Source organism: Myxocyprinus asiaticus, chromosome 44 (genome assembly GCF_019703515.2).
Source record: "Myxocyprinus asiaticus isolate MX2 ecotype Aquarium Trade chromosome 44, UBuf_Myxa_2, whole genome shotgun sequence".
In the NCBI taxonomy this organism is placed as follows: Eukaryota; Metazoa; Chordata; class Actinopteri; order Cypriniformes; family Catostomidae; genus Myxocyprinus; species Myxocyprinus asiaticus.
The window spans coordinates 14,406,670-14,434,618 of record NC_059387.1 but is presented as its reverse complement, the minus strand read 5'-3'; the positions used below and the strand labels follow the sequence as shown (position 1 = coordinate 14,434,618).

The 27,949-nt window shown below is 37.2% G+C and overlaps 1 protein-coding gene across 3 annotated transcripts in view; it reads right to left on the bottom strand.

The window, feature by feature from the left end:
* Nucleotides 1-1,251: 1,251 nt before the first annotated feature.
* The window catches only part of LOC127434721 (rab effector MyRIP-like), a 190,719-nt gene continuing 164,021 nt past the window's right edge, over nucleotides 1,252-27,949 (bottom strand). For 2 of the 3 annotated variants that reach the window (XM_051687646.1, XM_051687647.1), the window contains exons 6-16: nucleotides 27,802-27,882; nucleotides 25,122-25,307; nucleotides 22,727-22,880; nucleotides 21,855-22,504; nucleotides 19,671-20,747; nucleotides 16,854-16,916; nucleotides 10,938-11,114; nucleotides 10,647-10,808; nucleotides 10,317-10,412; nucleotides 6,915-6,987; nucleotides 1,252-3,298 (exon numbers count right to left, since the gene is read on the bottom strand). In XM_051687646.1, the coding sequence (XP_051543606.1) occupies nucleotides 3,237-3,298; nucleotides 6,915-6,987; nucleotides 10,317-10,412; nucleotides 10,647-10,808; nucleotides 10,938-11,114; nucleotides 16,854-16,916; nucleotides 19,671-20,747; nucleotides 21,855-22,504; nucleotides 22,727-22,880; nucleotides 25,122-25,307; nucleotides 27,802-27,882 (2,781 nt within the window). In that variant the 3' untranslated portion in view covers nucleotides 1,252-3,236. The remainder of the gene's footprint in view (nucleotides 3,299-6,914; nucleotides 6,988-10,316; nucleotides 10,413-10,646; nucleotides 10,809-10,937; nucleotides 11,115-16,853; nucleotides 16,917-19,670; nucleotides 20,748-21,854; nucleotides 22,505-22,726; nucleotides 22,881-25,121; nucleotides 25,308-27,801; nucleotides 27,883-27,949) is intronic. The other variant, XM_051687648.1, reaches the window with a different exon arrangement.

The window sequence follows — 27,949 nt, the reverse complement described above, 5'->3', positions numbered from 1 at the left end:
TATAACACATTATATAAGAAATGTGGTATTGATAATTCGTTTTAATGCATTATACCCTTTAAAGGCTTATCCGTGAATATGTGAGTATGAATGTGTTAAACAGTGCTACAGTTATTTATGAGAACATTTGTATGATTACAAGGTGCTTTAAAAAGTGAATGCATTATAATGCCTTAAAATACTTTTATTATGCTATACATACAGTACACTGTGCACATACATAAAATTGTACAGTAGATACCTTAAGGAGTTATTTCTACCTGACGTGACCCATTCTTTCCATTACTTCCACTGGTTTAACCTAATGTTGTCAGTTTCATTTAGTATTGAAACCAGTTAATTTGTTATCTTGTAAAGCGCATTGTTAAATTACCCGATAAAACATTTTCTACAGCGTTGACAGGTTTCTTAGAAAGTGTTCCCAAGATGTTTCTAGTTTTGTTTACTAAGACGTATTATTCAGAAAAAAATACAAAAACAGTTTGAAATTGTATGTCTCAAATATGCACTTTAATAGTAACCATTTTTTAAATCCATTTTAATCAGGTCCAGAGATTGACCCGTTCTGGTATGTAGGGCGCGGTGTGAGACCCATTGGGCGGTTTGGGAAGAGACAGAGTGGAGGTGGGCTGCAGCCGGTGGTCAAATCTCTGGAGATCCTCTTGAACACGTTCAGGAATAAAGAGAGCTTGCGAAGCGCGGTGGCAGAGGAGGATTCAGACTGGTTACCGTGACATCCTCATGCATACAGCTGCCTGCTTCCTGTAATTATTCAAGTGTATTAGTGTGTATAATTACCATTCTCTTATACTCTCTCTGGCTATGTGTCCCTCAGTATTTATTTCCAATAATCTAACTGGCAAATGAAAATATCTGTACATATTTTAAATGCAATCTATATTAATAAATAAATCAACAAATGTATGTATACTTGACCCCTTTTCCTCTTATTAGCACATTTACATTGATTCATTTGGCACACTATTTTATCCAAAGTAACTTTGCGAATGAGGAAAAACACAAGCAATTTGTTATAAAGGAGCCAACATTTGAAGTAGTAAAACAAAAGTTCAAGAGTAAACCAAAGCATATTAGCCTATTACGATGGATTATGCATCTACAGCTCCACAACTGAAGTAAACAAATTAACTGTGTTAATTGGGCCTATGTCTTGCAAATAAAGTTTCAGCCATTTCAAACCATTCTACCACAAGAAACAGGAGCAGTACTGAGTTTCTTAAGGAATGCAAATTTATTCACGTATAGTTGAACACTGTTTCTGAAAGAACAAATTTGGCACATGAGAATTCATTGGCTTTTTCTTTTCAGAATAGTTTCCTTTTCATCCAGTTAATACTTTATGGTTAAAATCCACAAGGCTTATGTCCTTTCAGTCTATAAACAAACCCAAAACACAATAGAGCCTACGATACTTCATAACTGCCTCTTCTCTTTTTGTATTTTATTTTCATAATTTTTAAAATAGAAAAATACATGACACTGTAGGACATATTCAATTTCTTGACTGTGCTTTTCATGGGACTTTTTACATCTATTAGAAATGCGATACATGCTATTATACACCAACATTGCCATAGACAACAACAAGGAGCAGGACCCGTTTGAGACACAGAGGAAAGAACAGCTCCTCTGTGGGGAGTCGAATGGTGAAGGCAAAGTAGGAGGACGGTGCAAATATTATTTTAAATATGATTAGGTTATTCTCAACTGCCTCAACAAAACAAAATAAACACGGGGTCTCCAATGGGGGGAAAAGTAAATGCTTCTGTGGAATACCTCAAGGTAACGTTTGCTCTGTTACAGAACACAATACTTATATTTAGGTTACAAACTGAAGATCAAACGACAACAGAAAATCAACTTTCTTTTATGATTTTGTGATTTCCATTATTTAGAAGGCCTGACAGTCTGCATAATGTGCTTGGATATACAAGTAGCCTAGAGTCATCTTAGTCACTTTGTAAGACAATATGACCTACTTTAGCTTTACAATTTCAGCACACTGAGGTATAATATCAGGTATATTTTTCCTCAAATGGGAAAAAAAGAGTAACACATGCTATTTTAGTATTTTGCTAATTGTTATAGTTACTATTCCTATAGATTATTATCAATTACGAAGCAATTTGCACTACTGAAATATTACTAGTTTGGCATGTCCAAAAATGTATACATATCTTTGTTTGTAGCTGAATTTGAACACAAATGCAAAGCTCTGAGAACACCATGTAACTTCAGGGCATTTCAGAGTTGACAAAGTCCACAATGCTTTAGGACAAATTACAAAAGTGCTTCTTATTGAGTTGGCATTGATTTGATATTCACACTCAAGAGGTCACCGGCTAGCCTGGGTTGATTTGTACACAAGTGTGAATACACAGAGTGTTTATTATTCTGCACACACATTTACATGTGTGCACACACTTATACACACACAAACTCATTATATGGCAAGGCGGTCGAGTATCTTGCAATAGTAGTAGACACTTTTCCTCAAAAAGTGATTTGCAAAATTATGAATTTTCACAGTTGTTTTGAATAGTTTCATTGACAACAGCGCCTTAAAGAAACAACTCAAAACAAGATGATCGGAAAAAGAAACCTGAGTTATTTGCGCCAGATATGAGACAAAACTGATGAATTTACATCAAACAGGTCCTGCAGGTATTTTGTTTACTTTCACATAGACATTTTAAACATTTAAAACTATAACCAAATGTGGTCCAGCCTCTTTTGCAGGTCACATAGTCATCCCATGTTTTTTTTCCAGTCACATTGCCAACATACAGAATTCAAACATGTACAACACTCAGCAAACAATTAGAAAAAGATTAAGAGGTGAAGTCCCAGCTTGTTAACGTTTGCCATTGTCCATCTCTGTTACACATCCAGTAATTACATGTGTATAACTCTATAATTACAACCCTCTATGGTGGTTCGTTGGAGGAGTGTGGTCTCCATTAAGGCAGAGAGGGAAGTCCCCCAGTTTCTGAAGCACAGAGGTGTAGAGCTCCAGGTTTTGGTAGAGTTCAAGGGGTCAGATGTGAGGCCAAACCTACATGGGTCGTGATCAGGCTTGGGGTTGACAAGTAGAGTTAGTGCTGATCGCATTGGAGGACCAGAAGTTGGATCAAGGCACTAGTGTGGAACAGCCTGATGGTCCTAGCAGTCAAATACTGAAGTGATATGGAGCCATATTTGAGAAACACTGGGGGTCACATTTCCTGTTGTAATGGCTTCATTGATCTCACCTGTGGCTCGGGTTTGACTTCCTTTTCTGCATGGATGAAATTTAAAATACACTCTTTAGAGGACACGTGCAAGTAATTTCTGAGTCATAAAAATATATCTCATACAAGGGCAAACATGGTAAACAGACATAGAGTTGTTGTGGAAATCAATTTTCATTATCTTATTTCGCCATATTGCGCAGATGTGTTTTAAAACTTGGGCCTCTTAGACCTGCACAGAAATGTACAAAATCTAATTTCAAGAATCGATTACCTTAAATAGGCTGTTCTTATAATTGTCATGGGCATTATGGGAAAAACATAAAGTGGAGCGGCAGGTGCTACACAGAGCCAGGGACAGCCCAAATGTTGCCAGACTTCCCAACATTTTACTCCATAACTAGTTATATAAAAATTGTATAAATATTTAAATTGTATAAACAGTTCTACTTTATCTTTTTAAGTTCAATGTGACTAGGCTAGTTAAGATTCTGAACACCAAATAGGTGTTAATGATGTGTAATATGGACACTTGTGTGTTTAAGGGATTCGTCACCCAAAAATTTAAATTGTCACTATTTACTCACTCTCATGTCGTTCCAAACATGTGTGACTTTTATTTTTTTTATTTTTTTGTAATTAACATTTGTATTGATTCATATACACATGACAGAGATATACACATGACTCAACACGTATACAAAGAATCAACATTTTACATTTAAACCCCACTAATACAATCCCACCCTGACCCCCAACGAACACCCCTGTGGTCCCACATAATAACACATACACACACAATCCAAAAAAAAAAAGAAAATTAATAAAATAAAATAATAATAAACATACATGATTAAACTAAACTACACTCTCCACATCCGCTCCCCGAGATTCCCCCCAAACAACTAAATAATTGCCCCATTTTTTAACAAATAAGTCCCTAAACTCCAGCCTTCTACTTACCCTAAGTGACTGTGGCAGGGCGGAGGGCGGGTCGTGATTCTACACACCCGGCTGATTAGCCCAAGAGGGATAAAGGCTGACTGGAGACGGCAGTGCGACAGAGAGAGAGAGTTACGGACAGCTGTCCGACACCTGTGTGTGTTTGTGTCTTTTGGTTTAAGTCCATTATTAAACTATTATTTATATTATCAAGCCGGTTCTCGCCTCCTCCTTTCCATGAATGTGTTACAGTGACTTTCTTCAGTGGAACACTGAGGAGACTGTTTGAAGAAAGGATGAGTTTTTCTTTATGTCTGGGCACATTTAGCACTGTGGACTTCTAGAAAGTAGTCTCGACAGAACATTTTCCACACTTTCACTATTTATTATCTACTATGTCTAACTGTGTATGTACATGCACCACATATTTACTGTGTCATTTTTGACACTTTTCTTTTTTAAATAATGAAAATTCCCACCACAGTGTCATTTTTAATATTTATAAATAAAATGGTCAACTCCTTTGTTTTGCCAAGTCTGTTTTCATAGCTAACATTTTATGCTTCCTAAATACATACAATTAAATAATATTTTCACACTTTTTGCATAATTTGCCAAAATTAAAGCTTGATTGGACATGACACCCAATAAAAATATTCTGCTCATAAGCGATATTAACATTGATTGTTTTTACTTCAAACATCACTTGTCGCATATTTAATCTCAAGCATGCTCTTTACTGACACTTTTATCGACTAGGTAAACAAGTACACTAACTTATATTATAAACTATATTAGGAGAAAAATTGTTTGGTGTGGTGGAAAGCAAATTGATTTGTGTGCGGGACAGTTGTAATTTTTGGGAAATTGATAGAAATACAATATAAATATTGAAATGGTTTATGTCACTCTCTGTTTATATGATCATAGTTTTAAATGTAATAATTTGTATTTTATAATGGATTTTCATAGCTTAATATTGAAAGTCTGTGTCTGGGAAAAGCATAAACAGTCAAATCTATACATAAAAGACATTTGAAAAGTACCAAAAATAAATGATAAAGGCCTGGTAAAAAGGATGCAATTCAGTATAACAAAAAGAAAACATTTGAAATCTGTTCATATTATTAAAAATCAACCCCTGGTTAATGAAAGTGTCCAAAGTTAAAGAAACACCCATAGATGCTGCCCTTTTTTCAAGTACAATGAAAGTGAAAGGCTGAGAGTGGTTAACATTCTGCCAAACATCTCCTTTTCTGTTTCATGGAAAAAGAAAATCATATAGGTTTGAAAACAATACGAGGGTGAGTAATTAATCTTCTCTTTTATTTAATTTGGGTTTCTGATGTTATAAATCCAAGCATTTCAGAATGAGCTGTTTTGGTAGCTTACAGTATTTTCAATAATTGGTATTTTTGGACAGGGGAGCAATTTTGAATTCTGAAAGTTACAGTATGCATCCACAGTACTCTTATATTTCAAAAGATCAAAGAAAATTAGATTTTTCGTTATGACCCCTTCGATATCACACACTGCAAACATAACATATGAGCTTTCTGATGTAACCACATGGATTCTGATTCAACACAAAAGAGTATAAGGAGAAAATGAGCTATCAAACAATGTTACGAGATGCAACATTGACTGAAGAACCACTTTAGAGCTGGCCATCACCTTGTTTTGCCATTGGTAGGACGTCTGACTAACAGCTAATCTGGAACAAATGAGTTTGTCCTTTGAAGCAGCAGCTAATGTGAAATAAAGGAATCTACATGATTCATGTTCATATCAATGGCTTGAGCTAAAGAGAAACCCTTTTAATTAGTGGGAAGATTTAGTAGATAAGAGTGAAAAAGAGATAATACTGCCAGCCGGCTCACTGTGTCTTCCCTAATGGAGCCTCTTCTCTACATGTTGCATTTAGTCTCGCACCTTTTCACTGGTTGCCCATTTCACCTTTCTTTACAAATCAAAATGTGTAATGTCACTTGGTGTGAAACCAGATTTTTTTTTCTTTCATTCTTCTCATGCTCAATGTCGAAGGAAGAAAAAAAGTGCTCTTTTCTGTGAAGCAGATGGAATTGTTGCTTCTGGGATGTTAGTAGGTTGATAAGACGTGGTCACACATACACTCTACTGCACATGATCAACAAATAAAAGACTTGAGCCACAACAAAGGATGTATTCATTTTTGCATTTCTGAAAATGTGACTGATTTTGTGGCAGAGGATTTGAAAGACTTTTTAAAGATAATCAATAGATAAGATCCTAAACATGAAACAAGACTGGGAATAATGTAATACTGGATATTTAATATCTTTTATAGGCTAATGTTGGACCATGGCCCGACATGTCTTGACATGCCATATGTGAACTGAATGCAAGAGCAAATGATATTTGAGAGCGATGGTGGAGAGGAAGATCTTGTACCGAATTACGATTTAAATTTGGGTCTGTTTCTCACACAAAACTATCATATGTCTTCAGAAGACTTGGAATATAGTGCAAAAGTCATCTGCACTACTTCTATGGACCTTTTAAGGTCCTTTTTTGGAGCTTGTCAGTTGCTGTAACCATTATGAAAAAGAGCACTCTGGACATTGTGTTCCACAGAAGACAGAAAGTCATATGGGTTTGGAACGACATGAGATCTTTTTTGGGTGAACTTTTAAAACAGAGTGTGAAATATTAGTGACGTATGTACTGTAAGTGTGTTCATACCTGATGATAGACTTCTGAGAGGAGGAGCAGGCAACTTTCTCCTCTGATGGCGCGAAGAGTCCAGCGTCTGGGGCTGACACAGGAAAAACATTACATCAGACAAGGGTCAGAAATTAAGTGGGGCTCGAGGCAAAATGCTACCAAAAGTGTTTTTATTTTTGAGTAGGAGGCTAAATATTTAGATTGAGAACTTTTGTTAATGAATTGTATAAATTGAATTATTTGAATAAAAGGATTACAAAGTATATTTTTTATGTTTAGAAAAAAATGCCCTCATAAACATAAAAAATCCCCCAGAAAAACAAATCCAGGGGGCAATTATTGCCCCTTTATGGAAAAGATCATTTCTGTCAGTGCATCAGACAACTAACAATAAGTAAACTACATATTAGAGGCCGACCAATAGTGGATTTAGTAAATAACGATAACTAAGGTGGTGGAAAATGCAGATAACCGATTAATTGGCAGATTTTATTTTAAAAGTTATTTTCTTTTTTTTTTTAAATCAATATATAGAATGTTACAAAACATTTCACAGTCTTTCCTTATTATAATGGGTAAGGCTATAGGAGTACAAAATATATAAAATCCCAGATGCAGTTTACTGATCAACCAAAATCCCAAATAATAACCAGAGGAAAAAAAAAAAGATTTCATGCATAACTTGGGAATATTAACTATAAACAAGCCCAGAATATACTTACTTATTATCACACAAGGTGACACACACAGGTTTAAATGCAATTAAAGGTTAATTTCCCACACCTGTGGCTTTTTAAATTGCAATTAGTGTCTGTGTATAAATAGTCAATGAGTTTGTTAGCTCTCACGTGGGTGCACTGAGCAGGCTAGATACTGACCCATGGGGAGCGGAAAAGAACTGTCAAAAGACCTGCGTAACAAGGTAATGGAACTTTATAAAGATGGAAAAGGATATCAAAAGATATCCAAAGCCTTGAAAATGCCAGTCAGTACTGTTCAATCACTTATTAAGAAGTGGAAAATTCAGGGATCTCTTAGATATCAAGCCAAGCCAAGGTCAGGTAGACCAAGAAAGATTTCAGCCACAACTGCCAGAAGAATTGTTCGGGATACAAAGAAAAACCTACAGGTAACCTCAGGAGAAATACAGGCTGCTCTGGAAAAAGACGGTGTGGTTGTTTCAAGGAGCACAATACGATGATACTTGAACAAAAATAAGCTGTATGGTCGAGTTGCCAGAAAGAAGCTTTTACTGCGCCAGTGCCACAAAAAAGCCCGGTTACAATATGCCCGACAACACCTTGACATGCCTCACAGCTTCTGGCAATGTAATTTGGAGTGGCGAGACCAAAATAGAACTTTATGGTCACAACCATAAGCGCTATGTTTGGAGAGGGGTCAACAAGGCCTATAGTGAAAAGAATACCATCCCCACTGTGAAGCATGGTGGTGGCTCACTGATGTTTTGGGGGGGTGTGAGCTCTAAAGGCACAGGGAATCTTGTGAAAATTGATGGCAAGATGAAGCAGCATGTTATCAGAAAATACTGGCAAACAATTTGCATTCTTCTGCATGAAAGCTGCGCATGGGATGCTCTTGAATTTTCCAGCATGACAATGACCCTAAGCACAAGGCCAAGTTGACCCTCCAGTGGTTACAGCAGAAAAAGGTGAAGGTTCTGGAGTGGCCATCATAGTCTCTTGACCTTAATATCATTGAGCCGCTCTGGGGAGATCTCAAATGTGCGGTTCATGCAAGACGACCAAAGACTTTGCATGACCTGGAGGCATTTTGCCAAGACGAATGGGCAGCAATATTCTGGTCTGGTCCCCGAATCTAATTGGACGAGAGACGTTCTATGACGCTTCACTGTGTGTATTTTTAGTTTTTACAAATTGTTTTAAAATTTACATGTTCATTGAACTGTTGTACATAAGCAATATCACACGAGCAAGAGTGCTATATGGCCCTAAATCAGCACTGTTGTGATTACCAACGGCACTCAGCCTACAGCCGAATCACAGCAGTGCTGATGTAGGGCCATATTGCACTCTTGCTCGTGTGATATTGCTTAAATATATATGTATGTACTAATATATATATATATATATAGACACACACACACACACACAGTATATTAGGGTTGCCACCTTGGTCCTGTAAAATTCCTGGAAACATGATCAGTGACTGAAAAACGTATTGCTGGCCATCATACAAGAAATTAAACATTATTTTGACAGTTTACTCCTTGTTTAATATGGAAATTACTTAATGTATAGGATATAATTCAATTAAACAATAACATCAATATTAAAATATTTTAAGATACACATTTCTAGGGGGGCCTAGGTAGCTCAGCAAGTAAAGACACTGACTACCACACCTGGAGTCACAAGTTCAAATCCAGGGCGTGCTGAGCAACCAAATGGCCCAGTTGCTAGGGTGGGTAGAGTCACATTGAGTTAACCTCTTCGTGGTCGCTATAATGTGGTTCTCACTCTCAGTGGGGCGCATGGTGAGTTGTGCATGGATGCCACGGAGAATAGCATGAGTAACACATGGCTCAACAAATTAATTAACTAAATTAATAAAACTTAAAATATTCATTTTTTTTGTTTTGTTTTTTTTGTTAAAAATTACACAATTCAAAAATTGTGTTATGAAATTTAAATTCGTGAATGAATCTTAAAAAAAAAATTCTGTAAGAGATTTTACAGAAAAAGGAAGGGATTCCATCCTAAGATGTAAAATATACAAGTATGTTTAAAATATCTAAATTTTTTTACTTATTATTTGTAATATTTAGTGTGGCATGAGAGGCAACAAAGTGGTAACTCTTTTAAATAATCACTTAATCACACAATCTGCTTCAAGCAGCACTCTTTAATTTCTTTTTAAATTTTCAATGCCAAAAAATGTGCAAGTTTTGGCATATATAATAATTTATATAAAATTTGATATAAAAATCAAATAGTTTTTCAACTAGTTCTTTCTCAGATGTGCTTATTGTAGCAGCCTGGTAATTTCCGAACAAAACTTTACTGATAAGCTGATAAAAACTTGTACATCCCTGTCTCATAAGAGTTGCCTATAGCAGCCAGCCAATCAAAATGGATTTCTGCCAAGTTGGAGACACGATAAAAAATATTATCTGCAACTATCACCATTGATTTTTGCCAGTAACTGATAGCTCCAAAAAGCTACCATCGGTACCGATTAATTGATCGGTAAAACCACCATATCGGCCTACCTCTACTACATATTAATGTTAACATGCTTTTAATGTAAAACACCAAACCCTTATCACAAAGAGAATCATGAACCCAACTTATTACTGTTATAATTAGTTTAAATATATCCAGTGTTATTTTTTTTAAAGTTTAGTCATAAGTCAAATGTCAAAGTTGGGATAAAACTCACCATAGGTTTAGACTTGCATTTGGAAAACCGTGTGCATGTAGATACATTCAGACCAGCTGACTTGAGAGCTGATATTCTTGCCTCAATATCTGAGATCTACAGGGAAAAGAATAAATAAAAACTCCTGAATTTGTACTCAAGAAGCTTGATACTCAGTCAATAGCACATTTAGCCTAACAAACCTTAATATCTGAGAGTTCTATATAGGAAGATTTAAATTAGAGCCCTTTCTATGCACCATAATCTAACAGAGTGACAGTAAAAACAATTTCATTGTACAGTCGAAAGGCATTATTCCACACGCGCGTGCGCGCGCACACACACACACACCTGGAGCTCAGACTGCTGCACCTGAGCAGCAGCAGTGGCCACCTGGTCTTCCAAGAAAGCCAGTTCAGTTTCTGTGGTGGAGCTGCTGATGCTGCGAGCACATTCTTCTAAGTCACTCAGCGCCCCCTCAAGGCTGTAAACAGCACCAGCAGCTAAATACACCTGCACACAAGGTAGATTCATGTCAGAAAGCAGATTAGAGGGATGGATACATTTAACAGCAGATCATTGGTACAGAAGAGCAATAAAATTCAAACAACACCAAAACAAAAGCAATATCATAGGTCTCACATTTTCCTCCATCTTGGTGAGGTGCTGGTCCAACTTCCTGTTTCCTGGTCCAGATGACAGTGGCGTGCTAGCTGGAGAAGGGTCATGAACTTCAGCCTCTCCGAGCAATTCCTCAGTGGCATTTAAAACCTTCAGAACCTCTGTGGTAATGCAGCATAAAGATGCAGCGGAGTACTTCTGCTCCCATCGTGAGTGTGCACACGAAATGGAAAGGAGAGAACCAGTGATAAAATAAAGACACACAAAAACAAAGTAGAATTCCAATGTATTTACTAGTGCTCTAAGAATGAACTTACTATACAATAGTTTTAATAGCATAAAAAAAAAAAGAAAATAAAAAGAATATGAAAACATAAATATCCGCTGAAAAATTCCACTGTTAGATGGATCATGACTTTTACACTTCCTAAAACCCTCGTCCCACAATTAAGCATGGATGTATTACCTGTCATGCTCAAACTGATGGATCAATGAAGAGAATAAGAGGATTATGGGAGAAGAGAGTGACGTGCACCTACAGTACTCTTCACATCAAGGGGAAGCTTCACTTTAGAGGGTGCCTCAATGTGACTGAGTAACACACACTCATCAACATAAATATAGGCTATTATACCTGTTAAATGAATAGTTCACACCACAAAATATATCAAAATTCATTATTTAGTCACCCTCACACTGTTCCAAGCTGTTCTTTTGTCAAGTTCCAAAAAAAATAAAAAAAAAAAAATCACCTAGGGATGTCGCGACACCGCTACTGGTACACTGATTAAAATAATGGTTCTTTATCTGCATGTATGGTTCCATGAAGAACCTTTAACATCCGTGGAAACTTCCAATTGGACAAAAGATTCTTTACAGTGACAAAAAAACAAAACAAACAAAAAAACATTCTTAAGACCATAAAAAGTTTCTTTTAAAGGAACATTCTAGGTTCAATACAAATTAAGGCCAATCGACAACATTTGTGACAATATTGATTACCACAAAAATTTCTTTGACTTGCCTCTCCAAAGCAGAAATCTGGGTTACAGTGAGGCAATGAATGGGGGCCAATCTGTAAACGTTAAAATATTCATGTTTCAAAACAAGACATAAACAATATGCATGTTAACATGATTTTAGTGTGATAAAATCACTTACTAACCTTTTCTGTGTAAAGTTATAGCCAATCTTACAACTTTGTTGACATAACGATGTAATGTCAACAAACCCTGAAACTGTAACGTACGATAGTTAGACAAACAGACCCAAGAGCAGAGGAACAGTTCAAAGGATTTATTAACAGTAATACTGTGCAGTCACTGGGTTGAGGAATGTTGAAAATCCTGACACCGGCTGCAGCAGCGGGAAGCAATCTCCAATGGCGTGCGCATCATAGTCGCGCAAGGGGCAATCCGTGAAAAGTGTGTTCGTAGGATGAGTGTGTGTGTTATGGAAGTCAGGAACAGTTTCTTAGAATCCTCCGTTGAAGCTTAGTGAGGGCTTAAGAAGGGAGTGAATAAGGGGAGAACAGGTGTTTCTCGGCACGCTAATCAGTGGCATGATCAGCGTTCCCCCGGGAACAATCAGTGTTCCCATGGAAATGCCGATCATGCATGCCGGCCGTGCCTGTGAGACATGAGGGACAGAAAATGACAAAACATACAAAACAAACCGACAAACTCACCGGAGCCGTGACAGAAACCCTAAAATGACTGTAAAAATGACACTTTAGACACCTTTACAGCTCAAATAGTAGATGAGTTTTAACAGAAGAATTACTGTAAGTGCTTTTATTAAATTATAAGCTTCACATCTCTTTTTTAAAAGTAAAGGGCGGACAAGTCGAAATTACTTTTTGCTACAAATGCTGTCGATTGAGCTTAACTTGTATTAACCCTGAATATTCCTTTAAGAACCGTAAAAATGCTCTGATACCAAAAATCTACACCATATGATGTACGAATGTCAATGTGTAAACTTACAGCACACGGAAACACCAGCAGCAATGTCAGCAGTGTGGAAATATTTCAAAATTAACATTAAAAACCAAAGCGTGGCAGAATACAAACTTTAAAAGCAGGTTCTTACAAGTAACCTAATAAAACAACTTAATGTACAGAGATGCTTCTTTTCATGAAAAAGAACTTGCCCCTTACATTTGCAAAAAAATCCTAATTTATAGGCAGCCTAAATCCTAATTTATAGTCAGTGTGACAGATCAAATGACTTTTTTTTGATGATGTCTTTTGATTAACAGTTGCTAAAAATAATAACCACACTGTCCACAGACTCAAATCATCAGTCTCACAGTATTTTTGTCAACAATGCAACATTACAAAAATAAATAAATCAAATTAAACAAATAACATGTTTTTGTATTGGTGCCTACTGAAAAGGAAGTTTTGGTACTTACTCGGTCTCAAAAAATGTTATCAGGACATCCATAAAAAAACAACATAAACCTGTAAGTAGTCCATATGAATATGTGCAATATTCCAAGTCATTCTGAAGCCTTATAGTAGCTTTGTGTGAGGAGCAGGGCAAAATTTAAGCCCTTATTCACTAAAAATATTCCCCTTCGCCAAAGCTTTGAAATCAATTATGCCATATGACATTAAGTTACGAGATGTTTTTTGGCATTTAATGATGTCAAACCTGGCATGAGTTCTTAAAAAGTGGAATTTTTTTTTGTGGTCCATATGGAGTCCAATTCAGAGCTTGTACAGAGGGGAAGATTATCAGAGAATAACGACTTAAATCTCAGTTTGTTCCTCAAATAAAGCTATCATATGGCTTCAGAGGACTTATATAGGAACATAAGTCATATGCAATTAATATGTTGTGCTTTTAAAGTGTTTCTTTGTCCTTTTTGGAGCTTCAGAAATGTGGTCACTTTGAAATATCATTGTGTGGAAAAGAGCTGTTAAAAGATAAAAAGAAAAAAGACAAAAAAATTGTATCCTGTGTTCTATGAAAAACATAAACAGCATACAGGTTTGGAATGACATGAGGGTGAAAAAATAATGACTACCAAAATAACTATTCCTATAACAGATTAAGAACCAGAATGCGACGTGACTTAGTATGCGTTTCACACCCATGTGAGTCCACTAACTACAGTATAACACCACAACACACGTCACCGCGAGACTGTGAAAGGATGGGGAGGGAAAGAACATCCGTTCTCTTGTCAATACGTTTTTCAAAGTGCAAGGAGCATCAGAGTTCAGCTATACTACAAATAAGCCATCAATGTTAGATATCAATTTTGATGTGAGTGTCTCTCTGTTTGTGTGTAATTGAGAGAGTAAGGATGCATGAGAGGGTAAAAAAAAAAATTGTGAGATGAAGAGATAAATGACTTTTCGAGATGAGAATGTGTGAATGAAAGGGACAGGAAGAAAGAGAGGACCAGTGTGATTCAGTAATGAATACTTGAGGAATCAATTAATGGTTGGGTTGGTTTATGCTTTGATCACAGGAATAATTGATCCAAACTCAGTCCTCAGGGCATGAGTGGCTCTAGCTATGAAAGGGACCTTGTGTGCATGAAAAATGGATGTGTACACTGAGAGAACATGCAGAAAAAGGGTAGGTGTACAACACAGAATAAATTCAACACCCCAATACCAACCAAAAGCATGGATACAAACACACACAAGCAAACCTACAGCCAGATCCATATTACGTGCACATTTCTTCCAATACTTTAAGCAAAGAAAGCACAAAAAGCCTATGTTCTTTGGAGAGATGTGTAGATGTGTTAGAAAATCTTTTATGTGACCTAAAATTAACATACCACAAATTAATGTTTAATGTGGTGATTTCAGCCTGTTCCCTTTATCAAACAACAATGTAATAATCACGCAATATAAAACAAGCAACAGTGCTGACGTTCCATATATATAACCTATGGACAGTGGCGATTTCTCAGGGCCAGCAAAGCTTTATCTGCTGGCCTAACATGCCAAATAAATAAATATTTTTCATCCTTTCATTCTCAATCACCTTTTTGCCTATGTATTTTGAATCGCTTTCCACTCTTAATTAATCTACAAACAGAGAAAAATGAAAAGTTTATCCAGTCAGAATTTATTCCTTGATGCTTACAAGCGAAGTGTGACAACTGTTTCACAAATCACATGCCCAAAGCAGTGCGTGAGTTTGAGCTCCACCCCGTCAGGCCTTCAGAACTTCCACAGAATCCCTCAAAAGTGCAAATGAGCAACTAAAGTCAGATTGTCAGATTCATCAGCCTATCAGATTGATTTATTTGTTCTTGGTGGGTGTGATCTTTAGGATATGTCCCAGTCGAGGCCTTCTAGCTGGCCTTGAGTGACGGAATCACGCTTTAAGTGATGTACGTAATTTTAAAGCGAAGAGCATGAGATCTTGCTGACGAGTCGACTGTCATCACTGCTGGTATTGCCATTGAGAAAGAGATCCTTATGGATTTACAAACACAAAATGTTCTGTATGACCGTGCGATTGCTTAATTTATTAAACAGGAAAGGAGGACTGATTTTCACTTCAAGTAAATTGGTATTGCATTGTTATAGCAACATCAGGAGTTTTCTAAGTGTAAATTAGGCTGCTTGAGCATTCAGTGTCGGATCAAGTTTTGAAAAGTAGTGCTACGTTCCATTCAACTCGGAAAGTCGGATTTTCCAACTTCCTACTAGGAAAAGTGCAATGGAATGCATCTTGAAATCAGAATTACAACTTGTAGGCTCGTGCAGAAATTCTCAACTCCAATTTCGTCGAGATGCAGGGGCATGATGTCACACAAACACGTCGACACTCAGGGATATATACAGTAAGTGATAAACATTCACTTTATTAAGAAATATCGATAAATGAGTTTGTTTCCACATTACATGATATTATAGCTTGTTTAACAAACGCCTGCAGAAACAGGTGTATAAAACTTTATAATCTCTTTTGATAATCATACACCTAAAGCACAAATGCTAGCGCTGCAGAATTGTTTATCAGTTGGGTTGCTAGGAGACATCTCTAATGAGAGTCAAACCCCTGCTAAGCTAACGGGAGCGCTGCAGTTTTGTTTCCTTAAATGTCATCTTCCGAATATCAGGGAATGGAATGCATTTATTGTTGGAGATATCAAGTAGGAATATCCCACATCCAACTTGAATGGAACGCAGCATTACAGTGTACCCTGACGAAACGAAATTTATATATTTTAAATCGCAAATATTATTAGATATATATTTCCAAGTATTATAGACCTCCTTGGTAGATTCATATACAAAATTATTTTGTTCAGAGTTTTTGAACAAATCTTTTAAGTTAACAAATCGTTCTCGTTCACTTCCATGTTCCGGTTGTGAACGACGCTGTGCTTTTTAACAAATCAGTTGAGTACATGTCTCACTCATAACATAAAATACAATCATTTGTTGCCACCTACTGGTGTAAATATGCACAGAAATCAAAATGAACGATGAATCAAAATCCCCACCACTATCTGGAAAGCCACAAACACAAGCAGAGTGATTCAAATAGTGAAGCGTCCCAGTGCTTTAGAACTATCTGCACTCTTGGAATGCTGCTTGGCCAATCAGATTTGAGGACCGGAACTAAAAGTTAAACAATTGTTGTTTTAAAAAAAAAAAATTTATTTAATTGACACCCACCATATGGATGCTTTCTACAGCATGGCAGGAAGACAAGTAAGTTCTCTCATTCCATTTTCTCTATTATTTATCTTGTTTTCTTATGTACTATTGTCCTGTTTCTCAACAAGAATACTTTCAATTCATTTCTGAAGAGTTTCATGTCATATTTTTAACTCTATTCCTAAAAAGAGACAGTAAGACTGACAACTGAGCAGCTCAGAACCATACAGTAACCACCAGAATGTTACTGTAGCAGCTAGCATCTACTGTAGATCTCTGTCATAATGTATCTCACCTGCTGTAAGAGAGATGAGAGTAACACAAGCTTCTGCTGTAGAGCATGATCACTCAGACCCACCTGAACCAACAGGGAGGGGTGGAGAGAGAGACAGAAAAAGAGACAGAGACAGAGAGAGAGAGAGAGAGAGAGAGAGAGAGAGAGAGAGAGAGAGAGAGAGAGAGAGAGAGAGAGAGAGGTTGGACAAAGACAGAGAAACCATGGTGTAAAAAAAAGAGAGAAGCACAACAAGGGAAAAAGACAGACAAAGATATAGAAGGAGGTTGAAAGACAGATAAAAGTTGAGGGATAAATGACAGAAGACAATTAAAATATTAAAGAAATATCTCACCCAGTAATGAAAGTTCTGTCATTATTTCCTCACCCTCATATTGTTCCAGACCCCGCATGCTGTTATTTTGTTAATGGAACACAAATAAAGAAATTCTGAGGAATCTTTACACAGCTCTTGGCGTACAATGACAGTTCATAGTGACCTCATCTGTCAAGCTCCAAACAGGAAAAAAAAAAACACACAAAAAAACACCATCAAGTTATAACACATGCACCATAATAGAAGTACATATGATACATGCACTCTTTTCCAGGACTTCTGAAGCCATAAAATAGCTTTGTGTGAAGAACAGACTGAAATGTAAGTCGATATTCACAGGTAATATCCATCTCTGATAAAGTTTGCATGTAGCATGTGTTCGCGTTCGAATTCCAAAATTCCGCATTGATGTACAAATTTATAAAAAGCAACCAAAGACGATGCGCCACTTGAATTCTGAACGCAAACATAGGCATTTGAACTTGATGTAAACAACTTAAATTTCGATCTGCTCCTTTACACGTGTGGCTTCAGAAGACTTCAAATTTGACGTACAAGTCGCATGGACTACTTTCATGGTGCTTTTATGGAGCTTAAAAGATGTGGTCATTATGAACTTCCGTTATTGAAACAGCTGTTACGATTCTTCAATGCACATGGATTTGGCGTGACATGAGGGTGAATCAATAATGACAGAATTTTCATTCTTTTGGTGAACTATCCTTTTATTATAATGGACAGAATGCAGGCTAGACATGAAAGGACAAGACCAGATACAGTGTCCAGAGGTGAAGAGGACTCCCAGATTGTGTGCATTCCCTGGTTCGTGCCATACAGATGTTCTCACAACATCTAGAGTTCTACATTCATGGCAGGCTGGTTCATGCATCAAGTTCATACACCACACTTGCATGAAGTAGCAAACAGAAATTAGACTTCTCTCAGACGTGCTTTCTGAGTGTGCACTTGATCATGGCTTCTCATCACCAATGGAAGCCAAGTCTTTCATACTGAGTTCAATCCCTCACATAGATGTAAGCAAGAGGGTCAGAGAGAGCTGGTAGTTTCTAGAGAAGCAGGCTGAGGGAGCCCCATCTCTTATGAGACACAATGTGATTTACAAAAGTAGGACATGTTCTTAGATCAGCCTCCTTTGTTGTTCCTGGAACACCATGTAACCAGTCACTGTCCTCTGATTATAGGGTCTGGGTTATAATTGGTTGTTAGGAATTTTGTTCTAGGAACATAATTGGATGTTGATCCACCAACTTTTTCCACTTGTGCACATCACTTTAATTCTCATTAACTTAACTTAAAAGTGTTGTTTCTTTATAAAACTGGATAAAGGAAAGCTTAAAGTGAAACTTTACTTTCACAAAATCCAGCTCCATTCCAAACTATGGTGAGCTGCCTTGCTTTGAACAAACCCTTACAAAGGGTACCACTTAGTATGGTTCATTGGTGGGATCACATGGTAATATCATGGCACTTTAATAAATACCCTGGTAATAAATGATTACAATATGAATTCACCATGGTATTTAAATAGTACAAAAAGGCTACATGTAAAAAAATAAAATAAAAATAAATCACATTACCAAAATTTACCAAGGTACCTGTCCAAAGTCCCACTGTTATACAATGACACTTTTCAGTATAGCCAGCTACCACTGATGGCAAAAAGCAAACTGAAATGGAAAATCATATGTGAGGGAAAGAGCTTTTCAAGGGCAGCCTACAGTTAATTCCAACTTCTCATTTAATTCAGGCCTGATCTCATAAAAATTACATGACTGTGTCGACATTTTTGCAAAAAGTTACTAAGTGGTTCCTGTACAAACATTAAAATGTGTTGCCTTTCAAGTCAAGTACTGTACTAAAAGTGTTTAATGTCATAAGATAGTATTGTGTGAGGAACAGTCTGAAAAGTATGTGTTTTATGAACTGCTAATCTGCTGTTTTACTCGTGATTTGTGTGAAGGGGAATAAAACGCACTGTTGTTGTAGCACCATTTCAGCAGAAAACCGGCGTGATATGTACAACAAGCCACGTAAAAATAATTTTGTAATTATGTAGGTACTGTATAGTAACATGAATCTAAGAGACCAGGTTGGTCTGATGTTAGCATATGTCACTAAGCCAAACACTCCATACTTTAATTAGCACAACAATTACATTTACATCACATTTAAGAGAGCTTTTTAGTATTCAATAACATATACTTCAATAATAGATATTTCTATTAGATAAAAATGGAACTAAACTTGCTGCAGTGTCTTAACAATGAAGGATACATTCAAAGCTGCCGTCGATTTTGTACAAAACAAGGTATCATATAGGGCACAAAATTTTGCTGCTTAGTGTTTGGAACGGTCTTCACGTTGGGAGTCCATAATTCCTAAAAGTAATGTCTATGTAGGCAGCTCACTATGGTTTGGAACAAAGCCAGGAGAGGAACTTTTATTGGAATGGGGTGGAACCAATGCTGTTTCTTGCTTACCTCAGATGGAGATGCTGGCTCCTCCAGACTACAGGGGGTGCTGTCTGAAAATGTGCTCATAGATCCAGGTCTCTTCACCTCAGGTTTTCTGTGTTCTTCGAATACTGTTTCTGATTTGCTTCTCTGTGGTGATACCCTCCTCACTTTTTCCTCAATGGACTTGTCTGTTTCATTATTGTCCTCCTGTAAATTCTTGTTACGCTCTATTACTTCACCGGATATTTCCTCTGTTCCACTGACAACTTCCTGTTTCTCTCCTTCATTGGATTTTGCTCTCACTTCAGGTTCTTTTTGCACCTGTCTTCCCATGCGTATGCTTTTCCTTTGCTTCTCAATTTCTCTCTCGATCCCAGATTGTCTCTCTTGCTCTTTTTCCAGTTGTTTCTCCATTTCTCTTTGTCTTTCCTGTTTCCTCTCAACTTGTGTCTCGATTTCTCGTAGCCTTTCTCGGTCTCTCTTAATTTGCTTCTCCGGTTCTCTTTGCCTCTCTCGCTCCCTCTCTACTTGCCTCTCTATTTCTTTCTTTCGTTCCCTTTCCCTCTTCATCTCTCTGTCGATATTTATCTGTCTTATAGCATCACTTGTATCCATCTCTTCAACAGCTTGTCTTTCCAGCCACTGTTCACGCAGCTTCTCGATCTCTCTATCAGTCTGCTTGTCTCGTTTACTTTCGAGCCTCTCCTTTGGTCTCAATTTCTCACTTTCGTCGCCGGCTTCTCTGATTGCCTCAAAATCTGGTGTTGTCACATCCCTCTCGTTGACTTGGCCAACCAGCTCACAGAGTTTGGATCTCAGTTCCTGTTCCAGGGTTTCATTTACAGAAGGGCCTCTCAGCAATGGTCCCTGGATGTTGAACCCTTGTTTACTGGCCCCTGGTTGGCTCAGCATTGGGGGGCTGGTGGCACTGGAGTTGTGAGCCACTGTGTTTTGATAGTCAGGTTCAGGGGTCATGGCTTCAGAGACCAGAAGCTCAGGAGGGGTCACAGAGTCTGGAGTCTGGTAACTGAGGGGGGCTGGAGTCTCCTGGCTCTGCTGTCGGCGCACCATCATGGTGTTGAGGAGGAGAGCACTGTTCTCCTAAGACAAAGAGAGAGAGTTGTGAAGAGTAGAAAGACATATGAAGAGCACTCTTAGATGCCGTCTAAGTTTTTTCCACACCATCCATTCCAAGAAGAGGTTTTTAATAACCCTGTCCTGCACTGCCACCTACTGGAGACAAATGTTAGCATATTGTTAACAAGATTAACAAGCGATTCCCAGTATTTACCAGATTGCTTGCATTGTTGTTATCATTGTTTACTTTTTCATTTAATGTTTTTTTTTTTTTTTTATTATTATTTTTTGTATGTCTTTATGTGTGGAAAATATTACTATAATGGGATAGTAACATTGACTTAGCTAATATTTTTAGCTAATAATATATTTAGCTCTGTACTTATTATTTATTTGAGCTCTGGATGTATTTATTTTAAATTTTGACAAAGTTCAAGTTTTTGAATACATTTAAATAAATATTGTGTGAAATGTTTATTGTGTATGTCATTTACTAGTATTCAATTGTTTGCAGTTACAGGAAAAGCATGGCTTTCCCTATCTTTGAAGTTTTTAAAATACATGATAGAATTAATTTATATTTTATTTTCATTTGTTTTATTTATATTATTTAATTGTATTTATTGTATATAAAATAATAATATATGATTTATTTTATATATCATATTTATTTAAAAACCTTTTGGGATGTTTTTTTTAAAGTAAAAATTTACTATTTAGAATTTTTTAAACTGTTCAATTAAAAAAATTGTGTTCACTTTTATGACTTTTTTGAAGACTAATAATATTTTAAAATGTGAAACTCATACAAAAATCATAATTTTGCTATATATATATATATATACACGTGTTTTGCATATATTGCCATATATCAGATTTCTGAATGGGAAAATAATAATTAAATACATATATATATATAGTATAGGCGTTATTATTGGCCATCGGCCATCTTGCTCCCTAAATATTGCCATTGGCATCAGCTTTTGAATAACCCATGGCCAACCACTAGTTTAAAGTAATAGACAGACTCAATCATATACTGTATTCTAATAACTGTATGATTCACAACAAAATACTTTACAGTGAACTGTTCTTTTAAGGTTAAAACAATAACGAAGCTGTTTTTCTCACTGCTGTTGCAGCGCTGTACAGTGCATTCTGTGCTCGGCTGTGCTCCGTTGTCTCACGCTTGCTCTTTCGCCGCCTCCGTGACCTTTTCACCTGCTCGCTCCGCTCCTCCCCATCACTACTGTCCCCTGCCAAACGGGGGTTAAAGTTCACATCCAGCACCTCTTGTCTCAGCAGGGTTGAAGCAGCACTGCTTGGTGGGTTTCTGTAGGGTGGATACAGGTGTGGTTCTGGTGGCCCTTTTTTCCTCAGGGATGTAACATGGGCAGGCCTGCGTGCTCGGGTCGATGGAGCGGTAGACGTCTCCGAATCTGAGTTGAGAGTCTCAGTGTTGGTGTACTGACCCGAGGAGGGTGACAGGGTCACAGGCGGGTGTTGGGCGTAAGTCCATTCAGGGTCGTGTTGAGAGTCAGTGTAGTATGTTTCATCAGAAAGACGCCTGCGAAATTGTAACAGGGCAGCTCCCCAACCTCCCTGGTCTTCGGGGTCCGAGTTGGAGCCCATCTCGTTATATGCAGAAACAACGCCTGATTCCTTCTCAAGCACACTGAAGACGAGGCTCTTGCGCTTGGTTAGTAGACTGGGCCGGGAATGCTGGAAGCTCTGCAGGGCGATCCAGTTACCATCCGGGGACTGCAGCACTGAGGACGCACCTGTGGGGAGAGAGACAAACACCTGGACAAACAAATACAAAGGATATGTGTATGTGTAACATGTATGCATTTAATTCATATAGCAACTTTCCAAAGTTTGCTTTACAAGAAAACTACATCATGTAAACATTATATTTAGTTACATACTGTACATGGGAAAAAGAAAACAGTTACAGCTAGTCAACAGTTAGAGTTTGAGTGTGTTTGTGTGTCTGTTCTTACTGGAGTTTTCCAAGCGGTCAACACTCTTCCAGCCCGGAAGTGATGACGCTCTGGACTCTCTCCTGAGTGAAGAGTAGTTTTGGATGTCTGTTTCTACCCCAGGACCCTTCTCTGGTGAATCATCACTCGTCAAAGAGAGCACTGATCTTGACCTCTAAAAACACAGATACACGCACCACATGCAAAACAAGTGTCAAATGAAGCATAAAAAATCTTTGTCATAGTTGTACTGTTAGCTCATGTTACATTCTTTCTTGCACACTAACTTCTACTAGCAATTCTACTAATTCCAACTAGACCACCATAGCAGTGATTCCCTGTGGTGATGTGTGTAGATGGCACAAATGTAATAACTGGTCCTAAATGTAATAAAGGGTCTAACTATAATAAATGTTAGGCATAAAAGGGTGTAAATGTAATAACTTTGGGTCCTAAATGTGTTAATGGTACCACTTAAAAAGTTCCCTTTGTTAAGGGGTTATAAATACGTATTTTTGATGACTAATAATTCATTTCCAAATGCATTGGAAATAATGCGAATATTATGCCGTTATAATAAGAGGCATAATTAAACCCACTTACAAGTAATATTTGCCAAATAGTGAGACATTTTTTTGTAAACTCAAATCCTATAAATGTGTAATAAACAATTATTCATACTTCTTTTAATCAAAAACATAAAATGCTATAATTCATGATGCATGTCATGATGCAGCAACAACAGGCTATTATAGTAAGATTAAAAGGGAGAGATCTCAACTGCTAAAAGAAGTCTATGGCATGTTTAAGGTTCATTTTCTTCCAATAAATGTACCAGAAGTGTGCTTGTTATATTTTAGGTAAGCTTGTTATGCTTGCCTTTACACATGTGAGAATATACTGTACATAGATATAACGTTTATGCACTCGTGCATTTGGCTAATGATAATTAGTATAATGATATTAGTATGGTTAATGAAGATAAACTGTATATGTGTTTATTTATTTAAATACATTTCAGTATGTTTTAACGGTCATAAGTCTTCATTAAAGAAGTTCACTCTCACTAATATCCTTGATTCTATTTTACTGGAATAAATATACTGTATGGGGACGTATCTTATTATATTAGATGTATATAAATTAAAATGAATGGTAATTGCTGACATTTTCTAAGTACACTGATACACAGGATTGCACTAGGTAGTCACTAAAATAAATGGTGAGTACGAGCTGTAAACAAATAATAACTCTATCTGATAAATGGTTCATTGGTGGTGTAAAATGTAAGAATTATTAAATTAGGACCAAACATTATTCCATTCTGGGTCTTCACATGTAGCACCAAATGCTACTACATTTAGGGCCATTATTACACTTCGGACCACATGTTATTACTCTACATTTAGGGCCTTTATTATATTTAGGACCAATAGTTATTACATTTATTACACTTAGGACCAAATTTTTATTACATTTAAGGATTTTATTATATTACGGACCACATTTTTATTACATTTAGGACCTAATTTTTATTACATTTAAGGATTTTATTATATTAAGGACCACATTTTTATTAAATTCAGGGACTTTATTACATTTACTACCACATTTCTATTACATTTAGGGATTTTATTATATTAAGGACCAAATTTCAATTACATTTAGGGACTTTCTTACATTTAGTACCATATTTATTTTATTTTTTTTTTTACATTTAGGGATTTTATTATAATAAAAGGTCTTTATTAAATATAGGACCAAACATTATTACATTCTGGGTCTTTATTACATGTCACACTAAATGCTATTATACATATCCTTTTAGGGTCTTTATTACGTTTAAGACCAACAGTTATTACATTTAGGGACTTTATTACATTTAACACCATTTATTACATGTGAGCCCTTCATTGGGAATATATGGGAATAGGCTGCAGTAAATAAGTTCCACCAGCAGAGAGCACCAGAAGATCATATTCAGAATACAGAAAACTCCGTACCACAGCAATAAACAGATTAATATGTTTTTTTATAAGAGAGTGCAAGTGTGCTTCAAGGTACATATTTTAGCAGTTTGTGAGTTCCCTGGGAATTGAACCCATAATCTTGGTGTTGTTATCACTGTGCTCTACCAGCTAAGCCACAGAAACACATATGTTAGTAATTTCTGAAGTGTTTTTGCTAAACTCCAGTACTGTTCATAGAATTTCACAATACTTATATCAGATAATCAAGACAATCAACAAATAATCAGAACTGTGGGACATAAACACAAAAATGGCACTTTCATTCACCACTAGAGATCAAGTACAGTAAGTGCAAGTATAGCTCGTAATACTGCACAATGCGTGTTTGTAAATGTAAAACCCATTTGAACAGGTTTCATGCAGTGTATATGTGTGTGTACTCTTACCCACAGCAAATAGGAGCTGGTGATGTCGGGCTGGGCTACTGCTCCATGCTGAGAGGAGGTATGTGAATATTGTGTTGCTTGTGTGTTTTGTGTTGAGGTAGGGGACGGAAGATCGCTACTGTGAATCTGAGGCCATACAAACTCATACTCAGCCTGAATCTCAGACTGCTTCCCCCGTTGAATGATCTGCAGAAAGAGAGATAGAAAAAACTGAGGAAAAACAGGTAAAAGCTATCTATATGTACAGTACATACAACTATTAAACAGGTAATGTGCTGCACCCTTATTACAGTAATACACTGTACACTGGGTGCTGCCACCCCCACCCCCCCAAAAAAAATATTGTGCCGAAGGTACGTGGATGGATTTTGAATCTATACAATCTTTTACATCTTTTTCTATACAAAGTATACAGTCTTTTGCATGCTTTTTGGGCTACATTTGTCCACACCCTTTATGCTATGTAAGAGGTGGAGTTTGAGACTGGACCTTTTCATTTGTAGACAAATGGCAAGTAATGTGTGGCAGATGTTTCAACAGTTTTTAAATGTAGGATTCTAAATGTTTCTAAATTAATCTAAATCTACCTTGCAAAACAGAAAGTCACTACCTCCGCAGAAGAAAGAAAGTCATACTAGTATGGGACAGCATCAGAGTGTGTAAATAATAAGAGATTTATCATTTTTGGGTGATCTATAACTTTAAGGCTTATGAGATTAACCAAGTAATTACTGGATGGTTGTTGATAATGACAATGTGTAGTTAAAGGTTCATTTTATAGTGTTTTTTTATAAGAATAAACTAATGAAGAGTATTGATGCTGACTACCACCCCTGGAGTCGCAAGTTCGAATCCAGGGCGTGCTGAGTGACTCCAGCCAGGTCTCCTAAGCAACCAAATTGGCCCGTTTGCTAGGGAGGGTAGAGTCACATGGGGTAACCTCCTCCTGGTCACTATAATGTGTGATTCTCGCTCTCGGTGGGGCGTGTGGTGAGTTGTGTGTGGATGCCATGGAGAATAGCATGGGCGTCCACATACGCTACGTCTCCACGGTAACGTGCTCAACAAGCCTCAAGATAAGATGTGCGGACTGACGGTCTCAGACGCGGAGGCAACTGAGATTCATCCTCCGCCACCCAGATTGAGACGAGTCACTACGCCACCACGAGGACTTAGAGAGCGCATTGGGAATTGGGCATTCCAAATTGGGTAGAAAAGGGGAGAAAATCCCCCCCCCCCAAAAAAAAAACAAAAACAAAATGAACGAATGAATGAAAAAAAACATGCTGTTCAGGGAAGTAAATATAATAATAATTGTGTTTCTTATTTTCAAATATGTCTTTCACAAAAGTAAGAATCGTTAATAGTACTGTTAAAGAATCAGAGTCGTTAAAGGGTCATGACATGAGGAATCTAATTTTCCTAGGTCTTTTAACAGAGGTCATTGTACTATAAAACATACTATAAGTTTCAGAACTCAAAAATTCTTCCTCACTGCAAAAAGAGCATTTGTTGAAATCAAGCTGCCAAAACAACTCGTTCTCTACTTCCTCTACATTGTGATGTCACACTGTGGTAGACATTTGCATCTGACCGCCTCCACAACAACACATTAAAGCCTATTTTATCACTCCTGAAGCCCGGCCTAGTAGCGGTGAGCAGTGAGACGTCAAGGAGAGAGCAGGTCAGTCAAGGGCACAGAGCCAATCAGAACAGTGGCTGTTTACTGTCTTAAAGTCCTAAAAGGGACATATTATGCAAAATAACACTTTTTAATTTTTTTGAACATAATTATGTGTCCCCAGTGTGTGTAGACAACCACAAAATATGGTAAAAGACCATCCCCTCATTTTTTTACTTCTGCCATCAATAAAAATCAGTGTCTCCGAACGAGCCGTTCAAGTTTGCAGCCCATTATAATGTCAAAAGGGGAAAGGTACCGCCCATGGCTGGTGAAGAGATCTGCCCGAGTAGCTTAGATCCACCCTCATTAAAACCTAAGTGAGCAGCACACAGTCTGCCATATTTATCTCCTCGCTAGAGCTGCTTGTGCTAACTCAAGTATGTCCCAGCTATGAGGTAAACATGCCATTTGTTCTGTTGTTGGCTGCAAGAGCAAACACAAGAGTCTTCATGTACTCCCGGCATCTGAGCCACTGAAGACCCAGTGGATTAGTTTTATTTTTGATGGCAATGTACCCACAACAATAGGAAAATCCCTTTATGTTTGTGCAAAACATTTTATGTTGGACTGCTTCATCAACTTCCAGAAAGGGGAGTGGGGAGCAGCAGCTCCTTTGCATTTAAAGCTACAGACACTAAAACAGCCCATTTGGAACAGGGCTACAAAACAGGGGTATAAAGGCATGCTAGAATAAACGATCTGTGAGGTATTTTGAGCTGAAACTTGACAGACACATTCTGGGGACACCTGAGACTTATATTACATAGTGTAAAAAGGGGCATAATATGTCACCTTTAAAGGAGAAATAGCACCAAAACCGAGCGTTTCTGACAGAGGGTCAAATAGAGGGTGGAACCTCAAGGAACATATTAAAATAAAAATTTTTTTTATGTCATGACCACTTTAAGAGGAATTGGAATCACTGAATTCCTTACGATTCCCATCCCTATATACTATAAAATAAAATATCTTTCTCTCAGTCACAGGACAACTTACTTTTTGAACAATGGTAGTGGTGAGTTCCTCTATGAGCTCTTCTTTATGGTCCCGCAAATAACGAGCCTCATTCTGTTTCTCCTGAGAGAGAGAGAAAGAGAGAGAGGGGCAGACAAGTAAATGAGTAATGGTCAAAACCGAGAGGTGG